The sequence below is a fragment of the Lycorma delicatula genome, chromosome 5, assembly GCF_047948215.1.
Source record: "Lycorma delicatula isolate Av1 chromosome 5, ASM4794821v1, whole genome shotgun sequence".
In the NCBI taxonomy this organism is placed as follows: Eukaryota; Metazoa; Arthropoda; class Insecta; order Hemiptera; family Fulgoridae; genus Lycorma; species Lycorma delicatula.
Genome location: NC_134459.1, coordinates 134,587,162 through 134,613,377, shown reverse-complemented (window position 1 = coordinate 134,613,377; position 26,216 = coordinate 134,587,162). Strand labels below are relative to the sequence as shown.

General features: G+C 29.1%; 1 protein-coding gene across 1 annotated transcript; it reads right to left on the bottom strand.

Annotated features, from left to right (window-relative positions):
- Window positions 1-14,523: 14,523 nt before the first annotated feature.
- LOC142324546 (uncharacterized) lies at window positions 14,524-24,448 on the bottom strand. Its single transcript, XM_075365382.1, has 2 exons — window positions 24,240-24,448; window positions 14,524-15,189 (listed from the first exon to the last, which is right to left on the bottom strand). Exons 1-2 carry the CDS (start codon window positions 24,288-24,290, stop codon window positions 14,749-14,751), a joined length of 492 nt encoding a protein of 163 aa, XP_075221497.1. The 5' UTR covers window positions 24,291-24,448; the 3' UTR covers window positions 14,524-14,748.
- Between the last annotated feature and the right edge of the window lie 1,768 nt (window positions 24,449-26,216).

The following is a 26,216-nucleotide window of genomic DNA, read 5'->3' as shown; positions in this document are numbered from 1 at the left end:
TTGCCTTGCAAAACATCTATCTGTCATTTCAATTAAAATGATGATAGATCGAATGACGAGACACTGGCGAAGACGGATGTGCCTGTGGTGTTTTCTAACTTTATTGCTGTTTTAATGTGCTTTTTTTGATTAATTAGTTTGTGTGAATGAATATGTGTTTTTGAGTCAAGCAATGTTTTTTGATACAAGTATTACTACTGGGACTTAATATTTTCGAAGTTTTTGTATAAGTGTTTATACGTAACCTAAGTTGGTTGTTATGTAATTATTCATACTACATTTCTCTATAATAATACTTCAAGTACATTCTTATTAAATGAATGGAGCCATATTTTGTTTTATTTAATAATAGTGTTAAACTTATACTTTTTATATACTTAATTGTTTTTCTTAGTATTCGGGTTTAAGTATTTTTGGACAGTAAATAACCTTATGATATTTTAGATTAGTTTAGGCGGGAACACTTTTCCCGCATTGGATGCAATTGTTGTGCTTTATACCAACAAATTTTTTTATGCTTTTATCCCAACTAACATTTGCAGAGCAATTTTCCTAACTAACTTTTGCAACACACTTATCCCAACGCATTTTTGTCAATGCCCCACTTTTGTGGGTTATCAGTTGTTTTATCTTTTAAACTTTGTAAGGTACTCTGAGGGTCCTGGAAACTTGTACTGTTTTTTTAGTAGTGTAACAGGAGTGTCCTGAGACATTTTCCTTTTTGCGCGGGCAGAGTCTGCGTGAACAATTCTGTCATAGTTTGTTGTAAAACAGGATTCCAGTTGACTTGGAGGGTAATTCCCTATCTTGAAATCATGGAAGACTCTTTCAAGCCAAACCCTAGGGTTTGACGTTTGCCACCGTCGACTCCGATGGGTAGTCTTTTTGATTTATCTGCGGGGACGGAACAGCCGGTTTGGACGCTTGTCGTGGAGCCCGAAGGCGGCTTGCAACTGACTTTGGAGCGGTCCGACTGAATTGAGAAACAGCAAGTGCTTAAACGAAGAGAAATCAAACAACCAAGCGTGGGGGGGGGTCTAAATTCGACGGGCTTGTTGAAAGAATTGTGGACGTTGCCAAAACGATCCGTAATCACGTAGGCAAGACTAGTAAGAGAGAATTAAAGCAGGCAGAGCTAGAACTGATTAGGCTTCTTTTATAGTTAAGCAGTTTAAAAGGCAAGCTGGGGGCTATTGAGCGTTTCAAGCCGCGTCCCTGTGCGTCTGTCACACTTCAGACCGATAACAAGTCAGGACGTCAAGACTCTTCTAGAGGAAGGAGTTCGTGGTGCGGAGGTCACCCGGTTGTTACAAGGAGATGGCTCTCAGAGCTCTATAAGAATTCGGTAAAGCTGCAAACGTCGGTGTTCTCTATTAACGATAGAGACACCTTTATGATATATGATTTGGCCTGTGGTGGTACGGGTTTCTCCAGGAAGAGTAAGGAGAGACACCCAAGCCTGATGAAGCTTCTCAATGAAAGAAAAATTAAGACAGGACACCTCATTAAGGATGACAATAATGAGACGATAGTGATGGGGGATGACGACCTTGATTTGAAGCCCTCGTCAACTTATATAGTGATGGTCAATACGATAGAGAGCAAGGAACGAGCCATTTTAGCTGTCAGACAGGTGGTGGATAGGATTATGGAAGGTTGTCGGAATTTTTGTCTTCAGGCTGCCGGATTGTAGGACGGGAACCGCCATTAGGCGTCTCCTAGAATGTATGGGTAGGAGGAAGGAGTATTCATGTGATGTCTCTTTTCGTAGAGAAGCTAAGAAAATGACTGGGATGAAGGGCACCAACCCTAAGATGTCTGGTAGTTCTGTCCAGTCGAGAACACTGGTTGGAAAAGCGAGTGGCCAGTTTCACGCAGACCTTCTGAAGTTGATGAAGAATAGAGTTTCAGAGCAGGAAGTTGACGAAATCATCTCCCTTACGAAATATAATAATGAGGAAATCCGAATCCGGGTAAGAGAAGAGACCAAGGCGGTGTACTCCCTTAAGTCCGTTTTGAAGAAGCGAGTTGTCGGGCTTGATGTTTCTTTCTGCAACAGGACGGAAAGAAAGGTTATTGTTCATATTAAGGACATTGACTGCAGACTCTAATGAAAGGTGATTAGTCAGGGTGTCGCTAAGGTAGTCAGACCCAATGAGGCATTTAATCCTGTCATCGGTGAGACCTACCTTTGGAGACACAAAGAATGCATTGGTCATTCTTTCAGTCAGAGTGGCTAAAGTCTTGACCGACATGGGCAGGATAAGAATTGGTTGGGTCCACTCTTGTATTCATTAGAGAGAGGAGAAGGAGAGCTGCTTCAAATGTTGGGAGCCTGACCATGTTACGGCTAAGTATCATGGTCATGATCGCTCCTCCTTGTGTTTTAATTGTGCGAAAGCAAGCCATAAAAGGCAGCAGTATCCTGGTCAACTGATATGAGCTCTATGCGATTTGGAGGGATATAAGATCGGAAATAAAGTCTGTAAAAGTAGGAAATGAGGATCCTACAAATCAAGTCGAACCGGAGTCATATATTTATGGAAGCTTGTTGAAGTTGTGGACTTAATCTTGGTATCCAAACCCAATCCGTAGTGGAAGTCTTGGTTGAGCGACGCGCAGAAGGATGCCAACATCCGTATAGTGGGCGGGCATTGTTGCAAAGCCGAGGGGACTATGGTTTTGTTTGAGTTGATGTGGGGCAGCTGGTATTGGTTAGCTGCCATTGCTAGCCCAAAGTCTGTGCTGCTGACTTCAGTGTGTTCACCGAGAACAGGAGTTGTTGGGGACGTAAGACCGTGGTCATGGGAGATTGCAATGCAAAATCTAGAACTTGGGATATTTCGGTGGATAACCCTAAGAGTTTTGTATTCAATGATCTGATGAGCGCGGCGAGATTGGTTTGTCTAAACGACGGCCGTTTTCCTACATTTGAAAGGATAAATGGTTGTTTGTGGATTTACTTGACTATCATCAGTGCTCACCATGCGGGTAGGATCGGCTTTTGGGAGGTCTCAGATTAGATCTCATTTAGCGATCACTGCATGATACTGTCCAAGGTTGACGCCGTAGCCTCGAGGAAGGACAGTGACGACCAGCTGGTGGTATCTAAGTTTGCATTAGATTTAAGTATTTAATCGTGGCTAGGCTGTATCAAGAGGACGAGATGAGACCGGACGTTCTGGTGGATGCGATTATAGAGATCTGTGAGACCGCGGTTATTGTTAGAAGACCAACTGGGGTCAGGTAGGTCTACTGATGGACAGCTAAACTGACCACTAGCAGACCATTGCAGAAGTTGAACAGCGGGATCGACCCGAATAGGAAGGAACAGGAGATAGCTTCTTTCGTCGGGGCCTGGAGAGTTTATATGCTGGTTATCATCAAATCCAAAAGGGATTATTAGAGGCAGCTGTGAAAAGATATCGATGGTGACTTCTGGAGCCGGGTATACCAGATCGTGGCTAAGGGATTAGAGCAAATAATGCCTGTCCTTACAAATGGTCAGCTTCGTAGTTGTGTTGTAGTGTTCTTTCTCCAGCAGGTGGCAATATAAAAGAGGAGATCGTCGTCGATGACATTCCTTGGTTCATTTTGGAGGAATTGATTGTTGATGCAAGTACTGGCTCCGGAGAAGAACAAGAGTTGATGAACAAGTATGTTGATCATAGTTGAAAAGAGAAGATTAGGCCCTATCGCCTTCCAGGTGCAGGTTACGTCTGTATTTTCTGAAATGTGGGTGAAGTAACTCGAGGTACGGCTGAACGGAAGGCGTTCCTTTGAGAGACATATATCCAAAGCCGCAATGAGAACAGAGAAGATGGAGATCGTACTGAGTAGGATTTTCAGCAATGTTTGCGATCCTAGGTCGTCTAAATGGCGTGTTTATTTGACCGTCATAAATTCGGTAATTCTTTACGGGCTCCTGCTTGGATAAGTGCCCTGACTACTGACCGTGCCAGGCTGATCCTAGAGCGGGTTCAGAGAAAGATGTCTCTGATATTCTGCTTGAGGTACAAGACTATTTCGTCGGAGGCAGCGTTCATTATTGCCGGTACACCACCGATGGACCTGTTGGCCATATTTAGGGACGACTGGTATCGTGGGAAGGATAGGACCGTGTGTCCTATAATATTCTTCTTAATCGGTGGCAAACCAAATGGGAGATATCAGTGAGTGGTAGGTGGACATTCAGATTAATTGATCGTGTCGCGCCAAGGGTCGGAAGGGATTTTGGGTAATTAGATTATTTTTTAACCCAATTTCTCTCAGATCATGGTTGCTTCAGGTCTTACCTGTTTGCGCGTGGGCACAGCGAGAAGGATTTGTGTCGGTATCGCGGCACCCTTGATAATGTCGAGATCAGGATTTTTGTGTGCAATGATGGATGGATCTAAGAGTACGGTCTGTGGCGGTGATGGTCTCTCTAGACACAAATAACATTGTTAGCGTCATGCTCGACTCTGTTGAAAAGTGGAACGTTATATCTGAGATGGTGAGGGGCATTAATCTGGGATGATGGGATACTCTACTCTTTATCCACGTCCGGCCGTCTGCGTACGACGGAGATGTGCTCGCATGCTGCTCGCATCATTGTGGAAGGGAGCAAATATGGGATGGATTATCAGGTAGGGTGCGCTTGGTCCGCGTCCGGTTGCGTTTCTCCGATGATCCCCGTAGGACTTCAGCGTTTCGCTGTCTCCTGGCATTAGTTAATTGTTTGTGTAATAAGTAAGGTTTAGTAAGATTTAGAGATGCCTAAGTTTTATTTTTACCAATTTTTCGAAAAAGTGAGGAGGGTAACCAAATTTCAGTTATTTCTCAAATCTAAGATCTTCATTAACGTAAATATTTAAAAATCTAATATCATAATTTGTATACATTAGACATTTGTCCCAATAGTTTTTTTTTAATTTAAAAATCATTTTTTTATGAGTTGGAAGGATTCCACCACAAAGTCGGGAGAATCATCCAACTGGTTGCAGAATTTTTTTTACTAATAATGACAGAATTTCGTAACTATGCAATAATCTGCAAATAGACTTTATCGCTTATACAAAAACTACTAGCGTAGGTATAATTAAATACATAGTGCAAAATAAATTGGTTGTCAAATCATATCCAATTATTTTTTATCGTTTCTTAAGCATTAATTTCATAATCTTATTTTTATCTTTTGTTACAATTCATCTCATTTCCCTTCTCTCCTGTCTTAAAGTTTAATTTCTTTTCGTTTTCAACTTATTTTCCAAGTATGCTAAGTAACTTTTCCAAATAATCTTATTATTATTTACTCTTTTACGTTTAATGATATTATACGTACCTACTTTACTAGTAAGAGCATTTACCCTTCTAAATTTATTTATAAATCTGTCCCCTCATGGACATCTCTCAGCCAAAACAAAAAAAAACAACTCTCTGCTGTCAAATGACAGTATGACATTCTAGTTTTTTTTTTTTGTTTTTTTTTTTAAGTCATTCTTCTTTACCAATATAAAAACACTTGGCACTAAAACCATTTGTAAAATTTAAATAATAAACTTCCCTTCCTTTTTAAAACCAAACTTTATAATCTTTTTAATCAACAAAACATTATTATCAGCTTAATTATTTTATTCGTTTTTTTTTTTTTATTTTTATCTTAAGGAAAGAGAAGCTTACACATCCACTATATTTTAATGAAATATAGTATTTCATTATAAAAATTTTTAAAAATGTTACTAAAAACTTTACGTCGCTATTCTTTTGTTTCTTTCCTGAACAATTAAAGACTTTGGTTCTGATTACTTCTACTTTTCATCAAGATAATATCTTGAATGTCGAATTAAAGAAAGTATTAATCTCTCTTGAACTCAAAGATATCTAAAAATACAAAGTAAAAAAGGAAATACAACAAAATCATCCAGAATTTAAAAAAAAATTAAAAACTATTTAAAATAATTCTTTTATATTTTACGAATGACTAAATTTTGATAAAATATTCATTATTTAATTACTGATTAACTTATTTTGGAAAATATTAAGAAATTTTACTTCACCCAGGATATTATTTCAGTGATTTATTGAGCGGTCACCAATAAAGAAACGGATTTTCCCAGTCGGTCTACAGGCAGCACCGATCAGATGAACACCATGGATGTAACCCGGCAATCTGAGGACGGAGAACTTAGCGGGATCAGACCATACACAATGTAAAAGGAATGGTGAATGAGTGATCAATAAGAAAGAAGATTTACCATCGTAGGAACTGGATTAAGACCTCAAAATCTCGCATTGGAAATAACAAGGTTTCTTCCAGGCAGAGAGTGCGCCTATCTTATCCGTAATTTATCAGGAAATCAGGTTATTTTTTAATCATGATCCTAGGATAAAAATCTCCATCTAAAAATTGGCAAACTCTCAGACTCCATGAGAAAAAGAAGAATCACTTTCTACGGTCACAACTTCTAATGAACAATAATCTACTTATAAAACAAATATCTGAATTCTTCAAAAATAGTAAAAAATAAGAGCAAATGGTTCAAAGAAATTTAAAAAGACATAAATGAATTAAATATTACAGATGAAATAATTTGAAATAGAACTCATCTCGGAGAAATAATAAAGATAAAAACTAAAGAATCGCAGAAAAACCACAAAAACAAAAAAGGGGAGTAATTTTAAGAATAAAGGAAGAAGTTAACCTTAGAAAGAATGAAAGAATATTGGATAAAACAGAAAGCAGCCAAAACACGTAAAAAATAATTGATACTACGTACCCCAGAATAATTCGAAAAAAAAATCAAATTTATGAATCGCTGCAAAAAAATGATGACGAAATAAAAAGAAAAATCGTCCACTCTGTTATTAAGAAATGAATGCAGTGTCAGTTAAAGAAGAATCCAAAATTCTGATCATTACTCTAACTGATGACCACTTTTTTTTATACAAAAAACTTCAAAACTGTTTACATTTGACAATAACATTATTCTCTCAAACCTTTTTAACTAATAACAATGTATAGTCGTTTTTATTTTTCAATGAATTTGGGTTTTTGATTTTAGAAATAAAAACAAAATGATAGGTTCATATTTTTTATTTATTTTCCAGTCTGCATATACCCAGGGTTACGTGTGCAATTTATATAAATCGTTAAATAAATATTACATCCAAATCAATAAAACTGTTCTGATGTTCACGGACACAAACAAAAATATAATCCTCCTTTATGGATAATCTGATAAAATAAATAAAAAATATTATATAATATTATATGTATATTAAAATATTATATTTTATAATATTATATGTATATTAAAATATTAATAAAAATATTTTTAAGTATTTATTACAATATCTTGCCTTCACAAAATATATTTTAAGAACTTGTTATAAGTTTTTACGTATTTAATGTAAATCCCAATTTAGTTACAACGTAAAATTCTTAATTTTTATTTACTTCCATATTATTATTGCCAAAAATTTGTTTGTATACATAGAAATATGACAAATTTCTTCAAATAAACTGCTGATATTATTAAAAAATATATTTATTTATGTTTTTGTATTTGTTTTTTGTCAACGTATTACGTTGTCCTACTTCTATTTAATTAATTAAATGCACCCATTAAAAAGTTATTTCTCGTTTTATATATATATATATATATATATATATATATATATATATATACTAAACTAGTATATGTGTACTATTGTATCTACGTTAAAAATAAAAGAAAAAAGTATAGTATTTATAATTTATGAATACAAACACGGTAAATTATTTTAAGTATTATTTTAAGAATTATTTATACCCAAGTTTTTATTTTTGAAAATACGAAAATATTTAAACGTATATCATTTTAATGAAGGCTTTTTTACTTTTATTTTTAATTTTGTTGTTATAAGTAAAAATAATATAATTTTATTTAAGAAATGTTAATAATAATTTATTAATCTATTTAGGTCTTAAACCGTTAATAAGCGGTTAAAAAAAATAATATTTTTTTAATAATTAAAATTATTTAATTAGTAAAATATTTATTATTATAAATAGTAATTACTTTTTACGGATTACAAGTTTTATCTACATTTCACTGTTCATTCTGTTGCTTCACTCTCTACGTACATATCTTAGAAACTGTTGCTCAATCCTTACCCGATAAATTTTTTTTCATCTATATTTACTTCCTCGTGGTTTTTGCAACCGTTCTTCACAAGTAACAAATATTTACTATATCCTACAACTTCACTCGTTATGTGTTTTATATATTACAATCTTTCTTTTTTTCATTACGCATCTCTATTTTAATTAAATGAACCTAGATGTTTTAATATTTGATCAATCAACCTAATCCGTTTCTTTATAAAATTTTCCGTAAAAATTTCTCTCCTTTCCTATTTATCTTAAGAGGTTCAAAAATCATCAGACCACCTTTTTTTCTTTTTGTTTAACCTCCGGGACCACCGTTAGGTATTGCTTCAGAGGATGATATGAACGATTTGTAGCGTGTGTGAAAATGCCATGCCTGACCGGGATTCGAACCTAGGATCTCTGGATGAAAGGCCGAGACGCTACCACTCGCGCCACGGAGGTCGGTATCATCAGATCATCTAATTATTTTCAACATCACGTAGCTTACAAATAAATAAATAAATATACAATACTGTTAAATGTACCTAAATCTAAACAAAAAAACTGTAACGTATTTTTGACAATTTAGATTCTCATATATTTTCATAAAATCTTTCTTTCCTCCAAAACCCTTTACCATCCCATTGCTGAATACAATCATGAAATGTTATACGATAGTGTTCTTAAATTACAAATTCCACTGAAACAAAAATCCTACCTTTCTAGAGAGCAGTGATAAACCTTTTTTAAGAATAGCCGCCATATTGATGCAGACAACCAGGGAATTTTTGTTTCAATACTTTATATTTGTCTGTTTTTAATATATGTTCTCTGTTCTTAAAAATATTTAAAAACTAACTTTTTATGTAATACATTAATGTAGTTACAGAACGTTAAATTACACTAACGGGAAATAAGGCAAAAATATGATTGAATTTTTATTTTTACATATTACCTTCAAGTAAATTGCCATGCAAAAAATATTGCATAGAATAATACGGTATAAAACTATTTTTTCCATCTACACGTTAGTGAGATATAACACTTCAGATATAAGTTTCTTCTTTCGTGATGTTCATGTATAGCAGTAATTTGGAAGCATGAATTATTAAACTTATAATGTATTTGTATCCGTTAATATAATTTCGATTAAAGTTCTCATGTAATGAATAATTTATAAAAAAATATATAAATAACTAAATAATATAAATTATAAATATAAAATAAATTTATATATATTATATAAAAAATGTATTAATATTGAACATTTTTGGTTTGAATACGGACCAGGTTTTTCTTCATTTTCTCAAGCTAAAAAAAGTTTTTGTATTCATATAATTTCCACAAATTTATATGGTGAGTAAATTATCTAATACATATATATTAAAAATATCAAAATAGAATAATTTAAGCACGCGCAAATCTTTAATTTTGAGAAATATTTCGAATTGATGATGATAATGCGCGCGCGCGCGCTTGTGTGTTTGTGCGTGCGTGTGTGTGTGTGTGTGTGTGTGTGTGTGTGTGTGTGTGTGTGTGTGTGTGTGTGTGTGTGTGTGTGTGTGTGTGTGTGTGTGTGTGTGTTGTGCGTGTTTCTATTGTAGTAAACATGTTTATTTATACATAAAGAATAATATTTAATAAAAGGCAATATGTTTAAAAATAAAAACAGGTATTTCATACAATGAAATAAATTATTAAACTTTTCTTTATGCAAACAATTTTTGTCATTTAAAAAATCTGCAGAGTCAAACAAAGGTTTTTTTTTTCTTTAAAGTAGTTAGCGCCTGCAAGCGGTAAAGAGGAAAGGAAGGGATACGTAGCACATCCTGTGGGCTTCCAGCCAGCGAGAGAACTCTGCGGTTAAAATAACTCCTTCCAATTCCCTCCCACTATCTCAGGTTAGGTTGGACATTTTATTCATAGAAGTTGGCACCCCTTAACACATTCAAACATTTATATACACCCGCTGCATTATGGAACCTGATGCTATTTAATGGCCACTCTCTCTTCAATGAAAGAGACTATCTTAAAAACTTATACACTGAAAAAGATTAATAAGACACAAGTTCTTGGAGTTAAATCAAATCGAGCATTCCTGGCAATCTTACAATTAAAAACTAAAAAGAAAATGTAATAATAAAAATAAAAATACTAAACGCTCTTTTAATGAGAACGAAATTCAAATATTAAAAACGACAGATATTCATAAAGCAGACTTTAATGTACATCATACATTTTACACTACATGTTAGCATGATTGGGTTTAATAGAAATTATACACAATAATACAAAAGTTTAATTAGTTTGATTCGGCATTAAATTTTATATAAAAATAAAACATTTAGATTACATTTTTTTTTAAAAAAGAACTTGTAAATAAAAATAATGATAATTTTTTAATTTATTATATCACAGTCTTTTTTGTGTATTCATCAGATATTATTGTTTATTTATAAAAAAATAATTTTTATGTGAATCATCTTGTTTAATAAAGGGTGGTCATATAAAATGTTTCCACTTACTGAGTGACATAAATAATATTATAACCAACAAGCAAGGTGACAAGGATTCAAGAAGCAATTATTCAAACAAGCATCAGTACTAGTCCTTTTACATTGCTAGAAAGAGCTAATCTATGAACAATAATATGGTTGCTTTTATTTAGAGTATTAGTAGCACTATATTTTGTCCATGAGTTTGAATTCTCAATAACTCAATTCATGCAACCAAAAATTGTGGATAGTATTATTTTGTTCCCCAAACAGTTTCCTGTTATCTTACACAATTTCATTTTATAAGTATCTAACACTAAAACATCCCTATCAATTGCCTTACCAGTAACTTTTTTTTTTATGGTACAAGAAAGGAAAAATTATGTTAAAATTATTGTTGAAGAGATAAAGCCTTACTGTTATATTAATATATGAACTAAAATACAGACTGTTGCTCATTGTTCAGTGAACCGATTTGTCATTTTCTTGTGATAGTCATTCTACTTATATCACCCAATCTGCCATGAAATAAAAGTATTTTTCAAATATCAATTTATCAACAATATAATAGGACTATTTTTTATAGTTCTATACATTTTCTTACTCAGCTCATCAAAATGACTGCACCAGGGTTTTTAATTAACCATTCTTTATTGAAATAATTATTACTTGAAAATTCATCTATACCTGAAAAGCCATAGGTCAAAAAATTGTTAAGTTTGAGAATTTATTTTGTGTTTTTAAATAGAATTAATTTCAAGTAATGTTAAAAAATAGTAAATTTCAAAAGGTACTTCATTTATTTTTAAAAGGTATTTGAGTTATTTTTTACGAAAATTTTCAATAATAAAATGAAAATATACAAATTTATAAACTGTGTAATAACAACTGACAGACACTTGTAACTTATAGAATTAGTCTGTTTATTATAGAATCATTGCTTCCAGGCACTAATAACAAACCTTCGTGTGTGCCCAAAAAACCAACAAAAAAAAAATTACTGTACCAGCAGTCAACATATTTTGTAAAGGCATCTTTCTAACCACCAAAGTAAACAATATGAGGATATGATATGAGGATTCTGTGGAACAAAAAAGAGAATAATTTAACTTTGGTAGTAACAATTTTGTAAGACACAAATGTCGTACAAAGCAGCTTTTTTTTAATAAGCTTTGTACACACACTATAGTGTCATCAAATTTATATAAATAAATTTAGTTCACCTAACTGATGACTTGCTTCTTGACTTTGCTACCTAGTATAACCTATCAGAAACATATGAAGCTATTTAGTATTGGTAACTCTCTTTCTGTAACTAAATGTTTTAATTATAGACAATAATTTTTAATTAGGCAATTTTTAATTAGACAGTAAATAGCTTCAGCTATTTCCAGCTTTGTATTAGCTGGAAAGATTAATTAAAATTCTATCCTGTTTCATTAAGGCTTTTGATCAATTGTAGCAAAATAAGATATAAATCATTTTATAATATTGTTGCCTATGAAAAATTATTATTGAAATATTAAACAGTAGACATTGACCCCCTTTGAAGGAAATTTTTTTCTATTATATATATAGAATTTTTTTTCTTGTATAATATAAAAAAAAATGATAAAATACAGTTTTATAAGAAAATAAAAATATTTATTGAACTATTTACAAAAAAATTTATAACCATTTTTTTTTTTTAAGTTTTTTTTATTAAAATTAGTAATATTATTAATATTTACATTAATTTTATATGTTACTTTTCTCTGAAAATAAGAAAATATATGAATTTATGACCCACTTAATTAAATTTTTAAAATATGCATAAAAAGTCTATGATTTATTTCTGTTTGTTTGATTTAAAGTAATGATTTTTAAAATCAAATTTAATTCTATTTACAGAAGGAACGTAATTATAGTGATTTTACAGAAATATTGTAAAAAAATAAATAAAAATTATAAAATGTACAATCAGTAAATGAAGAAATCTAGTAACAACTTCTAAATAGTGAATTAAAAAATATTAACAGATTATCTACTGCTAATAGAAGTGTTAATACATCCTATTTGATGTAAGAAATTGTTGTAAACTTTATCACAGCTGAACTATTTGTCACTATTGTGTCAATAACATTATACAAAAGTTTTATGAATTATTATTATAATACGAGAATTAATATAGGAAAGAAGGCATTTAGTAATAGAAAAAAAAACATTTATGAAAGAAATGAATTTAGAAGTAATTAAAATTTGTGAACGCATATATGTTTTGTTAATATAATGACAAGTAATATGGATAATTAAAAAGATCAGCTTAAATAGACTTCAGGCTTTTAAAAAGATGAACATGGAGGACAGTGATAAAAATGAGGAATGCTTGGTAGTGAGTAGATGAAGTAAGAAAAGAAAAGTTTTTAAACAAAACAAGAAAGATGATTTCTATAATTAACCAAAATAGATCATTAAACAAAAATTGCCAATATTATTATGAAAATTTCCAGTTGTAATCAACTTGAACATTAGTTAAAGAAAACTACCTCACCTTGTCATGATTTTTACAAAAATTATTATCAGTGATCCTTACATAAGTTATCATATTATAAAATATTATGACACATTCATAGAAGTAAATTTCATGATTACTCATTCACCTGATTTAGAGATATTAAGCAAAGTAGACACAATATGTTCATTCACACTAATATAGACATACACCAACATGTACAGAATTGTGCCCTATTCTTATTTTGCAATTTGGACTCAAGAACATAAATCAATGAGAAATATAAAAACAAGATATCCAAAATTTTGAACCTATTACAATACTTCCCCTTATTATATTCCATCCTATTAACTGCTGAGGAAGTAAAATAAAAACTGCATTGGGCACAATTTTTATTGAAATGTTTCAAAGTAAAGAATAAAATGAGAATTAAGATGAACAAAGATACAAAGAAGTATCGGTAAAATAGATATCGGTTATCAACAGCAAATAGAGATCATAACAGTTAGAAACTACTACAGCAGAATCTCAGTAACTACGGATGTAATTTTAGATGATAAAATTTAATAACAGCGAAAATGGAAAAAAATTGATCTTAGCAAACTTGCTGATTTATTAATAGAGACCAGAAAAATACATATGAGACTAGAACTGGAGAGTAAATAAGAGCAGTGAGGAAAGAGGAAGAAGAAAGGACCTGCTAGCATGCACTGGAAAAAATCATTACTTATTTTGAATTCAAATATGGACTTAGGTAATGTAATGTTTTTAAGAAGTTAATATAATATTAAGAAATGGGAGAACCCCAAACGTTATACCAGTGTAGTTTTTATTTCATAAAAATTTTTCCTTCCATCACTATCAATAATTGGACTATTTGGCTAATTCAAGAACATATTCATGCATCATAAAACTAATTTTTATTCTTCTAATTAAAAAAAAAAGTTAATTTCTTCTAAATTAACTAATTTTAAATTGTCAAAAATCAAAATTACCTTTACTAAAACAAAAAGTAATCCTTTAACAGTTTCTCATAAGACAATAAATAAGGAAAATTAAATAATATAAATAGTTAATCCAGCATTTCTATTAATTTCATTATTAAATAAAAATATAAAATATGAATACTAAATTTCTTATTTCTGGAATTATAAGGAATTATATTTTTAACATATTTATTAACATAATAGACCAATATTTAATAATCAACTTACAGCTTAACACTTATTCAAGTTACAGCTTGAAATTTAAAAATAAGTTTGTAGTATTCAAAAAAAGTTTAAAATAATCATTAAATATTTAAATTAATTAAATTTAGTTAATTATTTATTAATTAAACTTCAAAAATGAACTAGACTTTTATGTTTAAATGTAAATTAAACACAAAAATATAGTTAACTGAACTAAAATTAAAATTATTTTTCTAAGTTACAGCAAAAATAAATGGAACTTAACTACTTTTTTTTGTGTTATACTTGTTCTTCTTTTTTAAAATGATCTGTCAAAAGGTGATTTGACTTGATATTATATTACAATTATCATCTGATAAATTCATTAATGCGTGGTTTTATCATGAATAGCACATGTGCTTGCCGGCAACTATGTGAATTTATCCAATTTATGAGTTCAAAAAGACAAAGGTGAATGAATCATGGATATGTATCATCACCATATGCCTCATATCTATTTACTGTTGTCACAGAATTCAAATTGTCAGCAAATGAATTACCATATTCTGAAGCACCGTAACCTCTATTATAGGTACCATACCTTCCCCAATTGCTAAGTTGGCTATTTATAAATTTGTTTATTAATTTATATCTATATGTATGCTCTCCGGCAATTGTTCTATTTAAAACTGTTCTTATAAACTCTTTTAATTTAGGATATATAAGATTAGCCTTCAAATCAGAATTAGAAAATTGACTTAAAATACATCTACCAAATCTCAAAGGACGTCGAAAATTTCTTGGTGTTATGCATGAAGTTACTATCTGTAAAGCATCAACAGTATATTGAGACAATTGTTCAGTTTCCAATGCTGCTGTTGAACTCTGAATATGATTCCAGCTACCACCAAGAATTTCAACCTATAAACAAAGAAAAAAATTATTAAATAATTTAATGTAGAACTGTAAAGTGTAATTCATTAATCTTTTATTTACCTGGTAAGATTTAGTTTCCTGTATTAATGTAAATAAAGTACGTTCTTACTATTTTATTTTTTAGTTAAGTCTAAGAGCCATCTACATGCACTCTAAATACTATTTTGTTTTGTACAGCCTCCAGATAGAAAACAAAATCTTGGGCAAGCCCACAAGTACAAATAACTCTACAAAGTTTCCTTAACAAAAATATTGCTTCTTTGAGTATCACCTCCTCAGCGCCATTGTAAAACCATACTGGCATTCGGAACTTCTGTGGTATCTTTTAAAGAAGAATAGTTTTATTAAGAATTACAAAAATGGAGATAAAGACCAGTTAACTTACACATGAACTGTGAATTTCTATATCCAAGGTTTTTTAACACTTTTCCCTAAATCAAACCTAAAAGTGCAGAAGACTGAATGTCATAAAAGAATTAAATACCTATCTGTATAAATACAATAACTGAAAAATACTGAATACTCATTAATTTTAGGTTCCTCCTGTTGGTGGTTTTCTAGGAATCCATTAAAAAAATGGAAATGTTTTCATATTACTTTGTAATTTACAGATTAACAAAATAAGATTTAAGCATTAAAATTACCAAATTTTAAATTAAAAGATTTATGATTTTACTCGGTGTCTTCCTTACTCTGAGGAGAATATTTAGGAAAAATTTAAGAAAGAAGTAAACCCTAACAAAAAAATTATAATATAAAGGAGAATTGTTTAAAAATATTGAAAAGATAAAGTATAACTTTTATAAATATAATAAAAAGAACTGCATCTCATTTTGGGTCTGGTACCAAAATTTATTTAATTTTAATAGATCTTTAAGTGAAAAAAGAATAATTTTTTTAATAACAAAAGTTAAGAGTTAGAACCAAAATAAAAAAAAAATAAAAAAAATAAAAAATATTTTTTAGAGGTGGGTAATAAATTTTAAGAAAACATTTTCTAAAAAAAACACATAGATTACGCTTAACAAATTTGCTTAAGTAAATTTTTCTCTAAATCTAACATCTCCTTCAATAGAAGCTAAAATATGAAAAAAAGAATTTTCAAAAATATGTTTTTGCATTTTAGGTCTGGAGTCTGTAATTAAAAAAAAAAACAATAGACATTTCTTGATAGCTCTCTATATCAAGTATAAACTTTCAAAAGATGTTTGAAAAATATTTAAACTGAAGGGAGCAAAAGAACAAAAATCACATATTTCAATTTTAAGAGGTGGGGGTTGATGTTTTGGATTATTTATATATGCATTGTAGGTAATAAATTTGCTTTAATAAAATTTTCTCTAAAATGCCTCAGAAGAAAATTGAAATTTGTTTTCTTGCACTATCTCCCTACCCCCCTTAATGAATTAAAAAAAAAATGAATATTTTCAATACCCCATATATAGAAATATTTTAGTCAAATTTAAAGAAAATTGGTTGGTCAAGGCTTAGGTATAAGCCCAATAGCAATTCAACTCACCTGTGAACATACTTACTTCCATACATACATAAATTTGTTATTTTGGTCTAGATGAATTAGTTAAACTCCAAATTGTAAAGATTTACAAAAAACCTAATCCCTATCTTTGACATGATCATCATACTTTTCCCTTTAATATAATTATTCTAAATATATTCGCCAGAAAAGTAGAATTAAATAATTGAACCCAAGTTCCCAAAAATAAATTTAAAATAATTATGAGATTATTAAATTTAAATATAATGAAATATTTTAATAGACAAACTATTATTATTGGTTTTTTTAATTTTAAAAACTAAACACAAGTATTTTCATTATTAGGTAATGTTAATAACATTAACAATTAAATTATTGTAATAAGAAAAAAAGAACTATTTAAATGTAAAAAAAGGGAAAACTTAGATAAATGGTATTATATAGACAAATAATAGAGTTTACCTTGCTTCATAACGTATCATAATGAAATTAAAATCATAATCTGGCTTATTACAGCAACAGATTATTTAAACTTTTAGCAAAACAAATAGAAACCATTATTTTAATTCTGATGTTAAAATATAAATATCTAAGAAGATATATTTAATTTTATACTGTTATATAAACTATTTGAAATAACTTGTTGAAACACTGTTTAGGAAATATTTACATATTAAATATTTAAACTTTATGAATGTTAGGCTTCATTTTGCCTCATGCATTGTGACATTAAATAATTAACATGAAAACTTGAAAGCTTTTGAGAAGTAGATAAGAATAGCCTATCATGTTAGTTACATAAATATGTTGCATGGTTTATTTCCTGTGAGCTCCAAGATTTTCTTTTCAAGAGAAAACTTTTCCTAATTTGAAGTCACCTCTTATTCTTTAAAATGAATATTAGTAGTTGTTAAAAGCAACATTTCATTAATTACTTGAATGATATTAATATTAAATTAAATCTTGGTTAATTCAGTAATAAATATATTAGAAATAACAGAACACTATCATTTTCCATCCAGATTGAAGTTTTTAAACAAAAGAATAAGTTCTAAGTGAAGGAACTTAATCTTATTGTAACAGAAACGTGAAATAGCACTGGTTGAAGTGAACAGAAAATTGAATAATACATCATACTCCACCCATAATGGATGTGTTTTTAATTGCAGAATTTACAGGTTTCAAAACATTTGTCTTTCATACTCTTTAATAGACTTAATGTCCCTATCCCAGTTAATTTTTCTCATTGCATATTTGTCAAATATACCTGTCTCATAGCTTCCAATTATAAATATCTATATAATTTTCAATTCCAGCTTCATGTTTCAGACTAACGTTTCATATATGAACATAAAAATATTAATTTCTGGGAGACTTGAAACTGGGAAAAAATTCAGATAATTTTAATATACCAAACTACCACAACACAAAAATCACAATATTTTAACAGTTGATGAAATTGAGTCCTGCATGTATAGTTTTTGTATTCATTTAAAGAATACATTTTTCTATTTGTTGTTACTTAAAATTCTTAATTTGGTTAATGGTAATTATTTTTATATTTTTTGCAAAATTTTATAGTTTGATATCTATACTCAAATAGCTGCTTATAATGCTTTTTCAAGATAAAATTACTAATTGGATATTGAACAGCTGTCTGAAATTATGAAATGGTTATTGAATAAGTTGTCATATCTATCACCATATGAACAAGTCTTAAATTGAAATTGGCTTCAAAAATCTCTCAAATTTCATATACACATACACAGATAACGATCATTATTTTTTTAGAGCTGCTGTAACCTACAAAATATTTAAAACAACACATCAAATATCATATGGATAATTTTTTTGTTTTCAATTTAAACAATTTCATCATCACATAAGAGTTTATCATTTAACAAAATGAGATTTTACACTGCAGACAACAGAAATACTGTAGTAATAAAAATACACTAGTAATGACATATCTACTTGAGAAAAACATAGTAATATTCATTTAATTCATACTCTTGAGAAAGGTTTATTACTGGTGTGATAACTACAAAAATTACATATACATTTACTCTATCTATTTAACAGTCAGTATCATTTTAATTTTGATATTGCAATAAAATAAATTTCTGGAGTAAATTTATATTAGTCATAGTTTTATCTGTAAAGAAAAATCAATTACAAATGATTACACAGAAGAACAGGAAACTCATAGCATATGGAAGTGATCTTATTACAGTGTCACTTTAACATTATCTCGAACAGTTTATTCACCGACGTCTGTGACAGGTAATTAGTTGCTTTTAAAGATGGAAGGTACCTGAAAATATTATTGCAGAAGAGTTAACGTAATTTCTTTTGTAAATTAAATAAGAACAATCAATAGTCCAGGCTCTGCTGTTTGTTTGGACTTCTGTATCTTTATAACTATTTGTTTAATGTTAACAAAAACTCTGTATAAATATTTATTTTATTTTTTAGTGAACTGATATTTACCATTGCACTAAAATAATGTAGCCTGAAATCTGTTTGATAAAATATGTCAAAATTCTACAAATATATTTTTATTTAAATTTATGGATCAAATAAATGTTTTCTTCACAATTACTGATCACAGAACATTAACATTTTAACTATTTATATCTAACTTACTATTAGTATGATCACTGATGACTTTAATTAATATTTTTATCCTCTTTGCCTAACTTACAAATTTTCTGAAATTTTCTTTCACATTTTAATGATTGTATAATATTTTTATTTCAGCAGTAGTCAGCTTTTCTCTGCCATACAGTCTACTCTTTTGAAGTTTTCTTTATAGGCAGACTATAAATAATTTTCTACTGTATTCAAATTGAATGAACTTCTAGGCTAATTCCAAACTGTGAAAACTGCAGACTCAAAAAAATTTTAATTTTTTTTTTATATACAAGATCTAAATTTTCCTGAAACAGCCAAATCTATTTGGTTGAAGATGTTCAACATCAGGATCAATTGAAAAAATAGCATTTTAATATTTTCTAGTCATCACATCTACTAGAACTAGTGATCCTTTCATAACGTAAGAGAGAAATTCCTGAAAGATTTTTTTTTATTGGATGTTTAAACAGATTGATCTACACGCTTTAACAATTTTTTCTCCTTTCATAAGCTCAATGTACACATTACATCCAAATACTCCTGACAAAAAGCAGAAAAATTCTCATTTGAAAATAATATTTTTCCTCCAGTTTTTCAACATTTATATTTACTTGACACTGGTGACATTTTGTCATCATACCAGCTGTCAAGATTTGCTATTTAAAAGTTAAGATATTTAAAATACTGATGAAGAAATAATAATAATTATGTCTAAAGATAAACCCTTATAAAACAATTCTAAACCAAGAAAACAACACCTTAATCACATAATGAGCTTAAATTTAAAAGAAATAATCTGAAGAACAACAATTAGCTTAAGAAATAAAACAACAGTTAGGAACAATGTGATTAATGAAGAAAAAACTATACCACTTAATTTAATGAATTTGAAAAAAAAATGTAAAACTAGTTGAAGATGTGTCTGAAAACTATTTTTTAGTAAATTAACTTTTTTTATTTATAAATGTGATTTAATCTCAACCTGTCATGCGATAGAATAGAACTATTATTACTTTTTTTTGCAATTTTGCTAGTAGCTCTCCTATACCATACTCTGATAAATTTACCATTAAAAATAATTTCCCAAAGTTATGCATTTCCATTTACTATAATAAACAGTTAATACCTTAAAAAGTATTTCCATTTATTATTGGCATCTATGAACAAAACTTTTTTTTTGATACAGAACCAATTGACTTTTAATTGCTACTGAAATTTACCATAACAATAATTTTTCATTACATTCATAACACATTAATATTATAATTAAAAAAAATAATAAAGAAATAAGTATCGTTTAACATTTTTAAAATTGTTAAAATCTGATTAGTTTAAAAATTATTATTTTATATTTCTTTTGCTTTTTATACTTTATGTGATTCGATTAAATAGTAATATTTAATGATTTAGCTATTCATTAAATTTAACTGAGATTTCATTCACATGAAAGATGTATAGGAAAATAGTTGCAAACTGAAATGTCACTAAGTTAAACAACTGTATCCTTTTCCCTTTGGTACATCTGACGGCTTTTCCTTAAATACCCATCATATTAACACATATACGTTTAAATTTATATCACCATTTAAAGTTCAACTATATAATGTGCATTATTATATAATAAAACACATTTACATAATAAAGTTCAGGCATGGATGGTTAGTATGTATATTAACATCTCCTTACAACTTGCATTATGAAAGTGCTCATAATAATCATACTTATTTTATCAACAAACTTTATGTTAAACACTTACGTGAAAATAAACCATGCAATTATGATTTTTTTTTACTACTATAAAAGGGTTATCAATAAAGATTCAAATAAAAACTTAAAACCTTATTGTTGGAAACTGAGAAAATTATAACAACAATATAAATAAACCAACAGTAATAACTAGTTTTAATTATTGTGTTTCAAAAATCAACAGAAAAATTACTTAAAAATGTTTAAAAAATTTATTCCAAAGCTATTCATTGTTTCAAAAAAGTTATGTAAAGACAATTTAATGAGTAATTCTATTAACAAATATAAATCCATTGTAAATATTTTTAAAAGGGAAATAAAATTTCTGGTAAAACTCATAAAATAATTTCACTAAAAATACAAAAATATTTGCACAGGTACCATACAGAGAAACTGTACCACGATGTAGTTCTACACATGTAACAACTTTCAGAAGTCCCAGAGATGTAACACAGTTACATGGGCAATTGGAAGTAAAATTCATTCACAGGTTGCCATGAAAAAAAATGAATTCAGTTTTAAGCAAATGTACAATACTGATAGGAAATATTGAGAAGTAATTCACTGGTATAAATCCAGAATTTTCTGAAGTTGATGGGATGGGTCTTGAGATTCTGGAGAAGAAGGTGATTTATGCCTTAAAAAATCCTAAGAAAACAAAAGTAGTTTAGTTTAAAAAATAAAATGAGCAACAGAGAGGCTTTTTTCAGAGCCTATATATAGGCTCATAGATATATATAATATATATATATTTACGTATATACACTGATGTAGAGGTGTCTTGACATGAGTACAGATCTAAATGTTTGTTTCAGTGATTTCAAAAGGGCTTTTTGACAAGATTAAAAATGATCAGTTAATTTGGCTTTTAATGAGAAATGGTGTAGACCAGGGGTGTAAAACTCAAAAGCTAACTTGGGCCAAATAAACAATGCTTAACTTTAGGTGGGCCAATATCAACGAATATATCAACCATAAAAGATAAATCTTGCAACCATATTTGATCGGAGAACAAGCTTGTATCTTGATTTTTATTTTATAAAAACTTACATATTTCTTCTTTCAAATCCCAGAATTGTTTGAGAACCTTGGAACAAGATAACCAACGTACCTCGCTATAGTAGGATAAACCTGAATATGTACTATCTAATTCACTTAAGAAAGCAGTGAATTGTCGTTGATTTAAGCCTCGAGATCTTAAAAAATTTATAACTTTTTTTATATATGACAAAACATTCTCCATTTTGATTACCTTCATGCATAGTACTTGATGTATAATGCAATGCGTATGATGAATTTTTGAACCGTGAATTTCACTAAGTTTTTGTTGTAGTAATGCTACGAAGTCATTGTTTTTTCCGGTCATGGAAGGAGCGCCATCTGTAGCTACAGAATTTAATTTTGACAGAGGTAGATTGTATTTTTGCAGAAGTTCAAAAATACTATTAAATATATCATGTCCTGTAGTAGTACCATGCATCGGTATTAGCTCCAATAATTCCTCAAAAATGGTTAAATCCTTGTCGCAAGCACGAAGAAACACAACTAACTGAGCTATGCCACCAATGTCCGTACTCTCATCACAGGCGATGGAAAAACTTTCAAAACTAGATGATTTTGTTTGATCTGATCACTTAAACTGGCGGCCACGTCGGTAATTCTTTCCGCAACTGTATTTCGAGACAAAGAAATTGTTTGAAAAGCATTCGAATTTTCAGGACAAACAATTTCTGCAGCTTTAATTAGACATCTCTTGATGAAATGAAGGAAGCCTTTTACCTTCAGTAAAAGGCTTCAAGTGTTTAGCTATCAACTCGGACAAGATGTAACTTGCATGTACCGCCTTTTCATTTTCTTGCAATACTTTACTAAATATTGACTGTTGTTTTTTCATACCGAACTTGAGCTCTTTCAACTTCTCTTGTCTCATTAATCCTTTGTAATTATCATATTTTGATTGATGTTTTTCGTAATGACGTTTAATATTATATAACTTCGGTACATTAATGGTACTATTGCAAATCAAACATATTATTTTACCATTTACTTCATAGCAAAAATATTCCAATTCCCATTTTACTTGGAATATTCTATGTTCGTTGGCGATTTTTCGTTTAGTTTTACTACCACTTGGCTTCGATATAGACATACTGAATACAAAGGGCTGAAATAAATAAGCAATTGTTAACAGAAAATAATAAAACATTTTAATTACAATATCAATGTTTTGTCTTGAATATTAACTTACCAAGCAGAGAATAGAGTTAATTTTCCAAGAAGCTCTGAGTGATATTGACACGAGAAGCTCTCTGAACTGAATTCATAACATTCAATATAGAGTTGATACTGCTTTACTGTCAGATAGTATTGAAGATTAACAGTAGTTGCAGATCCAAAGCTTAAATGTTATTTCTGATGACTATAATTTGATAATTAATTTTAAGAAAAACTAATGGCATTTAACAAACCAAGTGTCTTGTACTCTCATGTCAAGATTAATAATATATTTATAAAAAGGGTTTTTATGTGATACGTAGTTGAAATATGTTGGATATTAACCCTTTTATATAGGCATGCGTATAAAGACTATCAGAATCTTTTTTAAATACTTTTTCAGTAGATACTCTCTAACAGGTATATTAGTTGGATAATTACATCACATGCAGATAAAATGCCAAAAGATTGAATTAAAACAGGACCTCAATTTGTTCAAATAATTTCACTGGATTGAATGAATCATCATGTTGAATAAGTTATACAGTTAAGCTAGGGAATTTTCAATAGCCCAGGCTGAATTAAAAAAAAAAAAAATTATTTTAAATAATATGAAAAGTAAATGCCCTGAATCCTTTTTATTTCTTAATGTTTATTTTTTATACATATAAAACAATGTTATATATATGTAATTATTATTGTTATTATTATTCTATAAAATAATATATATATTGTAGTCAACCTTACAATAAAAGGAAATGTTATTCATCATTTTTAATTTATAACATTTATGATGGTAAGAAATTATTTTATATTATTCATTACATAAATCTAACATATGTCATTACCATTAACAACATTATTCATAATTCTGTAAATTTATTTGTAATGTTTTATCTGTAATTAATACTAATTTATTAGTATTACTGAATAAATGTGTACTTACAAATATAACTATAAAACATATTAATGTTCGAATTAATATTCTGTGTTGCATGGCAAATTTACAAGAAGTAGGCCACTTCTGTATGCCTGCTATTTATTATATCTATTTATAAAAAGACTATTAATAATAATATTAATGTGTAGTATTGGTATACTGTAATTTGCTTTCTCAATTATTTCATTAAAACTACTGATGTAGATCCATATTGACTCAATAGATTGTTGAGTACACTAGATTATTCTTATCTGTACTATATCATTTATCAATTTAAAAACAAACAAACAAATTTTTATAAAATATTTTTGTCATACATTCAAAATTAATACTGTTGTTTTTTTATTTTTTTATTTTAATAATACGAATATTATTTTGTTAAAATATAAAGGCTTATTATTAATGAATGTTAATATTTATATAGTTTATTCATTTTAAAAAATTAATTTTTATCTAACAAAATCCAAATTTTCTAAAACCATTTAGCAATAAGTGCCTTTTAAATTTTGTTCAAGTTTTTTTACACGAATCTTGCATGAAAGTTTGAGTATTTGTATATTTATGCTATATATTTGTAAAAATTAATATTTATTAATTTTTTTGTTTAAAATGAATTGAATTTTTTGCTAGGTTTCATGATGAAGAAATAGAAAAAATGAGAAGTACCCTTGTTAAATCAATGCCAAATCATGTACATGGAGTGATTAAGACTGAAATAGAACATATTAATTATTATTAGATATTCACAAATTATAAAGGCATATTTTTTTTATACAGGTATGATATACGTATATATAGCATACAGCATATCATATACAATAGCACGTTAAGCATATCTTACATGTGGATATACCTAATTTAATTTATTGTTTTACTAAATTATTAAAATTTTTGTTTATATTTTAATTGATCCAAGAATAATATTGTTATCTTACAATTTAGTATAAACAATGATTAAAAAATAATTTCCACAACTTTAAAACTTTTACAACAATAAGTGTACATCAATGAAGATAAAACAAAAATAATGCATGAAAATGTCTGTTTTGACACTATTGTCGCCACTTACTATACTTTTCTCTCAATAATTACTAATTCTTTTAAAGAAATCAGTATATGTTTGGAGCATAGCTTTATATGGAAGTAAAACTTGGATGATTTAAGTACCTGAGAAGAAGAGATTAGAAGCTTTTGAAATGTGGTGCTATAGGATAATGTTAAAAATTAGATGGGTGGATAAAGTGACAAATGAAGAGGTGTTGCAGCAAATAGATGAAGAAAGAAGCATTTAGAAAAATATAGTTAAAAGAAGAGACAGGCTTACAGACCACATATTAAGGCATCCTGGAATAGTCGGTTTAATACTGGCGGGACAGGTAGAAGGAAAAAATTGTGCAGTTAGGCAATGTTTGGAATATGTAAAACAAATTGTTAGGGATGTAGGATGACGGGATTATACTGAAATGAAACGACTGGCACTGGATAGGGGATCTTGGAGAGCTGCATCAAACCAGTCAAATGACAAGATAAAAAAAAAGCAATCACAGATGACTGACTATATTGTACCATAGGGCTACTTTTCCTCACTTTACCAGAAATTAATTCTTCTAGGATCACCAGTTTGATATTATTCTATTTTTTTCTGATATATTTTACTGAACAGCTGATTTATAGATACTTTAGAATTAAATCTTCTCTAACAAAGTCATTCACCAAGTGAAAAGGAATCATTTTAACTGCTGAATATTAATGATAAAAAGATATATGTAATAAAAAAGATCCAGTAATTAGTTGAATTTTTGAACATGTATTAGCTTACAGATGGATTTCCTTTTATTATGTACTTACAGCTTCTAAGATTTTTGCAAAATCTAACAAGTTTTTTCTCATTTCTTGGTTTCCTCAAATCTTGTTTTGTATTAACCTCCCAAAACTAAACTAGATCCATATTACCTGTGTACATTGGTCAATTTAATTCCAGTG